The 12,560-nt window shown below is 40.0% G+C and overlaps 1 protein-coding gene across 1 annotated transcript; it reads left to right on the top strand.

The window, feature by feature from the left end:
- The first annotated feature begins 896 nt into the window (after window positions 1-896).
- On the top strand, window positions 897-11,313 carry LOC308362023 (uncharacterized protein). Its single transcript, XM_080834515.1, has 3 exons — window positions 897-1,103; window positions 3,979-6,078; window positions 10,219-11,313. Exons 1-3 carry the CDS (start codon window positions 988-990, stop codon window positions 10,373-10,375), a joined length of 2,373 nt encoding a protein of 790 aa, XP_080690641.1. The 5' UTR covers window positions 897-987; the 3' UTR covers window positions 10,376-11,313.
- The last annotated feature ends 1,247 nt before the right edge of the window (window positions 11,314-12,560 follow it).

Here is a 12,560-nt window from a genome sequence, read left to right as displayed (position 1 = left end):
TCTGGCATCTTTGGTCAGATGAGACCAGCATGTTTGGTGTGAGCCTACCCAGGACTACAACAGTGAACGCATTATCCCCATGGTGAAGCATGGAGATGGGAGGAGTGTGATGATATTGGGTTGCATGAGTGCAAAAGATGATGGAGAAATGAATAGGTGGCGCCATAAATGCCTGTGGATTTATCTAAATACTGGCAAAAAAATGACTCCCAGTCTCCAGAAGCTTGGCAGAAGAGGAATATTCCAGTTTGATAGCACAAGAGTTTCCAAAGAAGAAAAAAAAATATGTCCTGGCCCAGATTGACATCTGACCTGAAGACAACAGAACACCTGTGGGGTAATGGGGCAACCCAACCCACTCCAGCAAAGTCTCTAAAGAACGGCAGAACATCTCTATTCAGAATCCTTTTCCAGTAATATCCTCCAAGCTGGGAAGGATAAAAAGTAACAGTGGATATACGAAGTATTTCAAAAATAAAAAATATTTGAATCTAATGTAAGACGTATTGACTTTTGTTTCTAGTGTGGGGCTTGTTGCAGTCTCATGATCTCTTCTCTAATACTTAAATGCTTTCTCCCCATCTTATCCACTATTCACTTTGTATGTATCATGTAAATATCATGTTATATTTGCATGTTTCATGTACATTTGCTATATGTATGCAAGTGTGCTTATCCTGATACTTGTGTTAATGTATCTGCCATGTAGAACACACACACACACACATTAGTGAGAGAGTATATTTAAAATGTCTCATATGACATCAGTTATAGACGGGTATGACTGGAGGATCTAATGACTATTTACTGGGTGTCATGGATAGCTGAAGTGAAGCTCAAGGACCACAGGGTGCCCTTTCTGGCTATTTTGATATCATGCTGAGCGAGAGTTGACCTCACACGACTCAAGTGACATTACCCTTGCAGCTGTGAGGAGTGAAAACATCCTACAAGTGAAAGAAAACTGAATTTAAACTGGAGACCTGTATGCAAACTGGATGTGGAAATATGGCAACAGATATCCAAATGACTGTGCTACAAAATGAGGCAACATTGGACAGTGACATTCAATGGAATGATGAAGTTGAGGAGCTTAGCAACAGGTCAACCACTAAAACTTGCACCCTACACAAAAAAAAAAAACAACAACAGAGACAAACATAGAAATGTTATTATAGATGTGACTATTTACTATTCAGTAGCGGAATGACTTCAAGAAAAAGTCTTTTCAACAATTAATGATTTATTTGTCTTGTGAACAGTGAAAATGTAAATGTCTTTGTAACTTCATTGAAGATTGACTTGAATGCATATCAAATTAAATATCAGGAATAGATCTTTCAACTGAGAAACATTTATCATTACCATAGTGACCTGCCACATTATAATCCAGTATAAATTTTAGCTATAGCTTACGGGCAATTGAAGCCTTAATATTGATACAAATTTGGCATTAATATGTTGTTTAAACTAAACTAAACTAGACTTTTTTTACAGGCACATAGTTTTTCAAGTTTTTTCTAGCCACTGACAGCTGCCTCATATCTCAGTGACCATATTTGGTTTAAAAAAAAAAACATGTGTCATTCAATGTTGGTGTATATTCATGTTGAGGGAATAAATTAAGTTGTTAAACAATAAAATAACATTTAACAGAATAGGTTTGATGTAAGCTAACTTAACTATTTGTCTTGAAGAAACCCCAGTATGAAACTGATTGAAAGTTCACATGGTATATTGTGGGAATGGAGTAGTTGTTTAGAGCCTGCATTTGAGCAAAAATACTACTGTCCATTATATAAAAATACTACTATCCATTACATAAACACGTACAGTAACTGTCCATTATTGTAGCTTTGAATCTGCAGACTTTGTTGAATTCAATATTATTCCACATTCAATTCTTATTTTTGGGGCATTATGCCAGGTGTTGGTGAGGTGGGCCACATTACATCGTTCTTCCAGTGTATGAAGCACAAAGCAGATTTTGTTAATCATTTGAGCAAATAAACCAAAAAAATCTTCCAGTCAAATTATTTTATTTAATCACCACTAGTAACTGACATTCAACATTCAGGTTTACCTTTGCTTCTCTGTTTTGAAGTTGTGATCATAATTTTTTTGTCGAAAGAAAACTGTTCCGAATGACATAATGACTGTAATCCTGAGAGCAGGATGTAAAATGTCCCTTTATATTTCTGTGCAAATGTAGGCATTTTACCGATTCTCTGTTCTCTGGTTTATTAAGTCCATGATTCTGGCAAAAGGTAGTTGATATTTAAGCTCAATAGCCATTCAGATGACAACTCTCGCTACCGTGCTCCTGAAGCAACATGATGATTGGCTGGAATTGTTTATGGCTTGGTTGGTTTACCATTTACAGAACTAGGACTGTGTACAAACACCAAGTGCACACAGAACCCACAACTAGAGGACTAATTTGCTGAATTTGATAAAAAGTGTGTCAGATTAGAATAGTGCACTTTGCCTTTAAGACTATAACATTTATTGCAAATTCAAAAAGGCAAATACACATGAATTGTGTATAATATTTTCCTTGTTCCCTCATAATTACACCATCCTGGGCCTTGTTTCCCGAACGCGCACTTAGCCTAAAAAGGACTTGAAATCGTTCGTAAGAGGAATCCTACATTGCAGCCCGGTTTCCCGACGCGTCACTTAGCTTAAGTTTATCTTTCGTTGAGAAGAATTCTATGTGTGGTCAGGACCAGTAGTAACTTCACACTTAGCGATGCAATCCAGTAGTAACTTCACACTTAGCGATGCAATCCACCAGGGGCGTCGTTCGGCCTATTATAGAAGAAATCCAAACGATGTTTCTGTGTATAGCACATCATGAGAATGTCATTGTTTCACCTGCCTATTCCCATCAAAATAGAAATAAAGAATATTGAGTATTTGAAAATAAAGATTAGGCTATACAAAACTAGTGCAGTGCCCGTAGGAATTATGCATTCTGTAGTGTTAGCAGACGTAGAGCTGTTGGGTAGTGTAATGGCAAGACATATTTGCACTCCACAGGTACAGGTTACACTGAAGTATTATTGTGATGCATGTTTCCTTTTCATTAAGAAATGTGTTAATGGTAGCCTTTTTGGAGAGTTACCAACAAATAAAGTTTGAGATTATGTAGTGGATGCAGTTGAATATAGATGTCAACGTTGCTGTCTTAACTATAAACTAAATGTCATAAAGAAAGAAATTATTTAAAATGAAGTTATGGTTGAAATAGGATCACTTCTTTATTGTAAGGGTAAGTGTAGGGTAAGAATGGTCATGCAGTTGGACTCAAATGTAGGTAAATTTTATTGAATGTATGTAGCCTACTGTACTGTATGACTTCGATGACTCTCAGACAGATCGTAATAAATGTCCTTACAATGGGAACACAGTTTAAATACTCTGCTGGAGATGGCGTAACTATCCCCGCCCCGAATTCAGTGCACAGTGCACGTTCGATTCACGCATAGGCTAGCTAATTTCACAGCAATTAACGTAAACAGGTAAACGTGACGTAAACAGCTCCTAAGAGATACTTAAGAACTCGTGCACCTGACTTTAAGATGATGTTCGGGAAACGCTCGTAAGTATAAAGTGTTATTGAGTCTACAATGTCGCCAAAATCCACGTAGGCCTTTAAGATACGTCGTTATCGGGAAACGAGGCCCTGGTTTTCAGACCAACAAAAACTGCATGTTTAAATAATTGACACAAATAAAATAGAACATATTTAGAAGAAATTCAGGTAGAAACAATCACATTTAACATCATCGAAATCAGTAAATTATTTTGGAAATTAAACTTTGCTCGATTATTCAACTGTGAATGGCCTGGAAACATCAAAGAATGAGATTTTTGGTGTGTGGCAGGCAAATACCATTAGTAAATGAATGAATCAACTATTATGTTTTTATGAAGTAAGATTTGATAATATGTTGATCCACCCTTTCTCACCAGTTTAAGGGAGGTGACCCAGGACCAGACTGTGCAGCCTAAACTTCAGTGTTTGATGATGGACCCGTCCTTCTCCATGGTAACGGTTCAGAGTGAGGACAGTGGCATCATGTGGGAAACTGCTTTCAGTCACGGCTCCAACCCTTGGACCTCAGAGACCAGCACCAGAGGTGGCGACGTTTTCTATAGCAAGGCAGAGTGTCGTAAAATAGCCACATCTAGAAATGCAGGAAAAATAGTCTTCATCATGGACGAGGCCCACACTGTTCGGAAGAAAAAGGTCAAAGCGAGGATGAGAGAAAGGGTTAATGCGGTTGCTTCACCAGACCTAGATGAAGTCACTGATAGACCGGCAATGGTGGAAGTCTCCATGCCAAACATGAAGGATGAGCAGAACAAACAGGTCAAGATGACAGACTCAAGAGAGGAAAAAAAACGGCGCTTGTTTCGTCTTGTCTCTGAGAGCTCAGAAATACTCAACATTGTGGTGCCACCCAAAGTTGCCAGTGTTGATGAGGAGGAAAGCAAAGAGCTGGTGGACAACCTAGCGTACATGGAAGAGCCTTCAACTGTCCAGGCACATGCACAACCAGTAGATATAGAGGAACATGCAAACTGTCCTGATATGGTAATTTCTGAGCAAACTGATACACAAACCAAGGAAAAAGAATTACAAGAAGACATTGCACCTGTTTTGCCTTTCAAATTACCTCAAAGCCGAACAATTAATGACCCTGATTACTTTGACATGTTCACAGAGTTGGGTGGACAGTCTGTAGGGGGCTTTGACAAGAAGGCAGAGAAGCACAATCAACCACACAATAAGGAGACTAAAGATGTCAAAACCAATCTGGACGAGCCTTTCTTGAAAACCAAAATGACCCCCAAGGACCCAGAGGATCCTATATCCTCTGGTGAAATCGCCAGTGAACTTCTGGATGAAGTGTTTTATGGTGGCACGGCAGACCATAACTATTCTGAGTCAGAGGAGGGATGCCAAGGAGACAAAGATGAACTCCCCAAGTCTCCACGAAAGGAGAGTGGTTGTGCCTTATTTTGTAACGAGGACGAAGTTCTCACTCCTATCTTCCTTTCCCCAGGGCCGCCGAAAATTATTGACCCTTCTCTACTAGAGGAACCTAAAGCAATGGCATTTTTATACACAGATCTTTATGAAGAAGCTGTTGGAACCAGGAAGAAAGAAGAGGATGCAGTCAGCATGGCCTCTGAGAAGTCCTTTCATAGTAAAGAATCCGAATCAGACGGTTACCTTGAAAAGTTTGTACTGAAAGATGAGACTCCATTGGTCGAGATGGCTGAGGCTCCCGCAGGGGCTTCAAAAACAGATGGGTTTAGGGTGTGGACCGAAGAGATGTTTGAGCTGGCTAAGTTAACCCAACTTGAAAAAGAACCAGAGAAAGACCCTGAAGAGGAAATTACAGATTTCTTTCGGGACAGCAACAGATCCTCCCCTTATGAAGATGTTGAACAACCGCATGTATCACTAGACGAAAGCATAGATGTTAAATATCGACGAGTGCAATTTGAAAATGAAGTTACACAGAAAAATACAGACGAAAGTAAATCTGAACAAGCACCAGAGTTGACACAGGATCCGGTAAAAAGAAATTCCCTTGAAAAAGCTCTTGAAGAGACCAAAATGACAGAGATCGAGAAACTCTTTATTGATAAAAGATCTCCTGAAGATGACATAAGTGATATAAATATTGAGCAAAGAGTCACTGTTAAAGATGCACTTGTAAGCCACAAAAGCGACCTTGCACCTGAAATACCACTCACAATTGATGAACAGCCAGCCATCAGCAAGTCACTACGATCCTCTCTTGAACTAACTTCATTGGAACCTGTCGAGATGGAGGACCTGAAAGAGGAGAGTAGGAGGCAGGAAGTCGAAACAGAGTGCCACAAAGAAGAAGAAAGATATAAGAGAACTCCACCTGTGACTACAGGGGACACACATGTACCCCCAAACAATTTCACTGACCCAGAAGAATTTTCTTCTGACCCTGTGGAGAATAAGAGAGAAATGAGCCTAACAGAAGTATCCGACTCAGAGATGGCCACTTCTGTGAAAGATGACATGTAAGACAGGGGTGGAAGAGGTTAAAAATCAGAGGGACAATGTTAAAGGTGCATTAAGGATTAATTCGCTAACTATTCGCTAAAGGTATGCTAGCAGCTAAAACTAACGAAATCTCTTGAAATGTGCTGACTTTGACATTATGACAAACTAATTACTCAACGACTGTCCTTACACAGTCAAACATCAATCATGTGCAACGCAAGACGGCAAATAAGCTACTTACTAGATCGGCAGAAGGTAATCAAAGTCAGGTCGGCGGGCATCGGCAGGCAAAACTACAGAAGGCAGTTATATGCCTATCGACCCTGCTATGCCATTGGCACGGATGCAATTCTCAATATTAAAAGTCATTGTAGCGCCCCAATTTTTTTTAAGCTGTTATTTTAAGGTTAAACTGCTTATCCTAACCCTAATCCTGAAGCATAATTGTTGCATATTGTGCCTTTAAAATGTAGAATTGGAGATTGTTGGGGTTTAGGCAAATGTACCTAGAGAGGAGTTTCTGAGTTGTTTTATGATCTCCCACCCCTTCTTATTCATATAAAACAACATGAACATTATGTGATGCAGCGAAGCATAGCTTCCATTCCGGCCTAGAAAATGTAACTATCATTTCTGAATTTTGCAAAACCCTGCTTCACCAAACTCCTATGCCATATGGCTGATTCTCACAACATTTTGTGTGCAACAAATGTTCAAAGTTACATGTCAATCAAATTGTGAAGGCTTGACCCATAAGGACTCTATGGCTAATATCTTGAGATTTTAAGGTCCAAACTATCATATTCTTAAGGCGCCTGCTTGCTTCAGCGTTGGGGGTTAACGGTTGCGCAAAATGTACTCAGTGCAGTTCATGCTCCCAAAGGTTGTGTTGTCAAGAGCCTGCCATTTGCTTGGCAGATAGAAAGCTGTTTCCCTAACAGAAAGTCTGAAGCTTGAAGTTCTTTTCAAACCTTTGCTTGGGTAGCACTGTTAAACTGAGCAGACGTGCAGACTACATTTTAGTAATCTCATCACGTTACATTCATTTTCTAAAAACAATCACATAGTATTGCATGTTTTACTGTGGTAGAAAATATGTTAGCTTAATGCTAACGTATATGGGGAATCCTATAGAGACCGCGCTAGGTATTAGCATCAATTAATTCACGTTAATGTTTTTGTATGAGCCTGACATTTGCTCTGCAGATAGATAACAGGTTCCCTAACAGAAAGTCTGAAACTTGAAGTTCTTTACTTGGGAAGCACTGTACAACTGAGTAGACATGCATAATATTTTAGTAACCTCATCTCGTAACATTCGTTGATAGAATGCAGGCTGCGAGGCTCGCGTAAGACCTTACGTAAAAATTGACGCTAGTCTAGAAAAAGGGGCCGACGCACGCAAGACGTGAAAAGTCGCGCAAGGGTCATGCAAGGGGCTTGCGCGGACTCTTGCGCTTACGCTTACGTCCCCGAGCATAAATCAGCCTTTAGTCACGACCACATTCCTTGAATGCACTGTAACTTTTGTAAAAATGTGTCTATAGTATTATAACTGGAACATTTTAAGCTACAACTTACAACAGAATATACTTATACTTAACGCAGATCAGCTTGCACAACAAAACTTTGCCAGCAAATTCATGTGGAAGCTTTGTATCGAATTTGAAATAAATCAGCCAGAAGGTGATGGTAAGACAAGCCGCAATGTGTTTTCCCATCTGTGGCATAGTTTGGTCGATCTTTTATATTCATTTTGCTTCAAAACTTGGTTCATTCTAGGCTGGCTGTCTGATTAACATAACAGTTTGAAAAAATGTGATGTCCATCTCTCCTAACAGAAGAAGGTCAAACCCCGGCTACGTTTACACAGAGCCTGGATTGCCTGAGTCCAGAAATATTTTTGGATCCGGTACCCTTTTTATCTCGGTCACACGTAGCCATGTCTAGAAAAATCTGCCTTTACACGGAAACGCTGGAGCGGAGCGTAGTGGTTAAATCTGCTGTAAAGACGTCATGGAGCATGCGTATAAAGTGACAGAAGACAGAAGTCGAGACAGGACTCGTCAGAATCGTGACCTTCGCCATAACCCTTGTTTGTGTTAAGTTACCGTTTTGAAACTTCCGTCTATAATTTTAAAAAAAAATCACGTCAGATTTGCGCATATAGGCTATTGCTGTCACTTTTAAAAACCGGTTTTGAACAATGGTCCGATGCAAAAAGACAAAAACAGTGATAGATTAAATTGTGGCTTGTTAATGTCATCCCTTTCCTAACCATTTTCTTCACAACATCAATTTAGTTAATGTTGTTGCTGTTATTTGCAAAGCAAATATCAAAAAAGGGTAGGGCTGCTGATCCAGTTGTCAACATACAGTACATGACCCTTGCCGATGAAGGGCTTCATCAAAGTGCTGACAACGGACCCCGCCATACCCAGGTCTGTAATCATTGAAATGTCTGTGTGGATTTCCCAGTGAAAACAATAATGTCCTGTACATACCCGTTCTGGACATCACACAATTTAATTGATAGTTTTCAGTGACGTCACTACAATTGTTGTCTGGCGGGCAAAAGGAACAGCGAGAAACAGTGGACAACTTCGAGCAGTTCCTACTCAACTACGATTGCCATCAACCACAGACCATACCACTATAGCCAGACAGAAATATTCAGAAGGGAAAACAAATTAGGAACTTGTCATACATTTACTGCAGCTGTCCTGACATTTATTTATAAAACTGAAAGCCTACATAAAGCACAGATAGTTATTTAATGTTCAGAAGTGGTTGGGTTCACAACGATGTCGTCTGGAAGGTGAAAACTAAAAACCATCTTCATAATCAGCTCAAAGATGAGTGTCATTTAATAGCTAGGTACCAGCTAGAGAGGTACCTGCTGTAAGCTAGCAGCCGTTACCCAACGATGTTCGTTTATTTTTGACACAATTCCCTGATTTAAACCAGTACGAAAACCTTGTCTGGCGAATGACAACTTAAATGATCTTCCCATATATTTTCTACTGACATTGTAGTATTACTAGTTGAATGACAAAATACACTAGCCTAGCCTACTTGCTTGCTTAGGTAGGCCTACTTTAGGTAGATCAGCAGCTGGGTAATCCAATTTGAATCGTTTTGATACTTTGTTTCTTGTCTTTATTACTTAGGTAGTTATTCTGATAAATTAGGCGACCAGAACAGGGTGACTGCTTTTATTTCCAGCTCCAAAAGTAAGGCTACTTTACTGTGTGTCTGAGAAAAGTTAACCCAGAAGGCGTCTACATACAATCAGCTGGCAGCCACGGCGAAATCAACACTTTTTGTATCAGCTGGCAGGAGCGGTAGTGGGTTTTAAATACGATTAAAAACTAAATCTGGGCTTGTCTCCTGGAAGATTTAAACAGCCAACCGAGCAACAACTGTCTGGCATTTTACTAACTTATATTAAAAGAGCTTGAAAGGTGGGTGGTTCCTGTTTTAACTCCCGTGTTAAATAGCTTTGGAGCGTCTTTTTTGCCCTCCAGCTGGTCATTCTGACGTCAGCTGAAAACTATCAATTCCGAAGCGGTGCCTCTTTGAAGGGATGAACTGCTTGAAGGACAGCCTTCCCTTCTACTTAACCATGGACTCGTCAATACACAGGTCTTGGTAGGGGGTTAAAAATGTCATTCAAATACAAAAAAATTGGGGTGATAATAGATCTAATTTTTCGGAGGGGGTCGTTTAAGGTGGACTGAGAAAAATGTAGGCACCTCAAGAGCAGGAGGAAGCGGTCTCGGGGGAAAAGAGTTCCAAAGGAAGGAGTGGAAAAAAGGGGATTAGTGGTCCAGTAATCTCGGATGTTATTTTTTTTTTTTTTAAATAAGACCCATTGTTAAAAAAAACTGCCAAAAACACATACATTTCCGCGGCAGTTGTGTCTACCCACTTTGCTAGCTTCCCATTGCTAACTTTTTCTTTGACTGTGCATATTTGTTTGTCTCGGCCACAATCATGTTCATGATTGAAGTTGCAATAAATAATTTAAAACAATCTTCCTCCGTGTTATTATTTGGACGCCGAATTACACCAGAACAGCCCCTGACAAAGTTTACTGGGCTTGGGATGAGATTTCCCGTTTGCCACTCAAATGATGAAACCTCACTGTCTTCCAGGTCCAGCCTCTCGTCCACTTCGTTCAAGGCTGTCAAATTTTCTGGCAGCTCATCGTCCAATGAGTCGTCGGTTTCAGGCACATCTTCGTCAGCATCAACAAAGACATCTTCAGGATCGGCTGTGAATATGTCCCGAATCCCCTCGTCAGTAAGCTGACGCCTCCTCCCCTCAAAATTACTTGCCATTTTTCTTTCTTATGTTTGCTATTTACTACTTGCTTCTTGTTTTCGTGAATGAATGAATGAATGAGATGCCGGTATCTGTCAGAAGCTATGTTTTTCATCGTGTTGCATGTTGTGAGTGCGCTGATAATGCGCAAGCAGGATTTGTGATTGCCCAGTGATGGTAATGTGAAAAGGTCGACTGCGCAGTTAATGTGCATCAATGATGAGACATCAATTATGCGTATCCTGAGGAGAATATGCCTCTAAAGCCTAGTTTATACTTTGGTAGATGACACTTTTGAAAAGGTCGCCGACAAAAGAAAAAAAAAGAGTCGTCCAGGCTTGTGTGTTTATACTTCAGGCGAACAGTCGCCTAGTTCGTCATAATGGGAGAGGCGCTTTAAAAAAAAAAAAAAAAAAACTGACGTAGGTGACGTCAACTGAATTGTTTTACCGTTATATTGTTTACGCTTTGTAGATGACTGATCATGTAATAATATACATCTCATCAAAATCTTTGATTTCTTTTTTTATTTACATCTCAGTGAATGTTTCTTCCATTTCGTATAACAGTTTATGTATTTTAAACTTTGCCTCCCCCTTTTTAGATGCGCCCGGCATCTCTATAAGAGGGTATGTCCGTCCGTCTGTCGGTCGGTCGGTCTGTCTGAAACGCATTCTTTCAATTGTAATTCCCTCCTGTGTCCACAAGGTGGCAGAGTTGAGTTGACGCATCTTGTTGTCCGCTCGGACTTCTTCTGAGGGGGTAGCTTATTAAGCATAGACGCAATCATTTTAGCAAAATCACCGTCCTCATTATTAGGACGAGCCTGCCTCTCCTCCCTGCTCTTGCGGCGCTCCTCCAGCCTCCAGGATTGCCTCCTCAGCGGCTCTTTTTCTTTTTGAGATGGCCTCGATGCTGAAGGTTGTGGTGGGTCAGCTGGCCGGGGTGTGCTGGGATGAGGGTGAAGGTCTTCTGTGTTAATGGTTGCCAATGTTGCTGGCTCCTCTTCATTCTCCGACTAGGAGGCTAAGGAATCAATTGTAAAATGTCAAGCATTGCATAGTAAATACCACATTGACAGGAAATATTTATATAAATGTAATTTTAGCCTGATTCCAATCATTTCAAGCATTGTGCCTCATCTCAGATTGCTTAGCTACTGTGCATTTAAAGGGTTAACAAACTATACAAAGGAATACATTGTAAAATTAATCCATAAGCATTGCACCATAAGCATTGCATAGTGAATACCACATTGACAGGAAATATATATATATATATTTATATAAATGTAATTTTAGCCTGATTCCAATCATTTCGAGCATTGTGCCTCATCTCAGACAGTTTAGATAGCCTACTGTGCACCTGAATGCAGTGGCGGTCCGTCAGGGCCTTCAAGGCCTTCTCTGCTGGCCTAAACATCATCAGAAAATAAATGTAATAAAATAAATTTAATTTTAATATTTTCTTTTCATAAATATGTATTAAATGATTCCCCATAATCCATTATCTTCATTTCATGCTTCCAGCGTTGTTCATTTATGTTAGAGCTTTCATCCAATCGTATTTCCGCTATCATGTGTTGCCACGCTCCTTGAAATCTTCCCCGAGAACAGAAATCTTCCCTGAGGCCTTCAGAATTCACATTGAAGGCCCGTGTACATCTGATTGGCTATCACAACTTGCTGTTTCAGTTCATTTAAGTTGAATGAACTGAAACAGACAGTTGTGACAACCAATCAGATTTCGAGTTGGCGACACTGGGCCTTCTAGAAGGCCCGGAAGATTTATTTCCTCGCGTTGAACGTGACACGTAAACGTCCTTTGATTGGATACTGAGGCAGACCGGTGCAGTGCTTCAGTGCTCAGTTTAGCTGGCTAAAACGACGTACATCGGTTTCAATGCTTATTCTTCTAGTTGTTTCAATTGGTAAGACTAAATATAATTACATTAACCAACTCAAATCAATTAGTTTACACAAACTTGATAATTCCAGTTTTTGATACAATTACAACGCCATTTTCAAGACGGAACTTTCAAGAAAAACTGGATATCGTGAGGATGGGAAGTTTAATGAAACTGCTTTGCAGGTGGGACAATGCGATGTTACTTGTTAAACTTGTTAAACTTAACATTGAGTCACATAGGCTACTTTTGGTGGACTTAATAAAA

The sequence above is a fragment of the Sprattus sprattus genome (genome assembly GCF_963457725.1).
Source record: "Sprattus sprattus genome assembly, chromosome: 3".
Taxonomy (NCBI): Eukaryota; Metazoa; Chordata; class Actinopteri; order Clupeiformes; family Clupeidae; genus Sprattus; species Sprattus sprattus.
The sequence above is the reverse complement of the archived record's forward strand: the minus strand, read 5'-3'. Positions and strand labels throughout refer to the sequence as shown.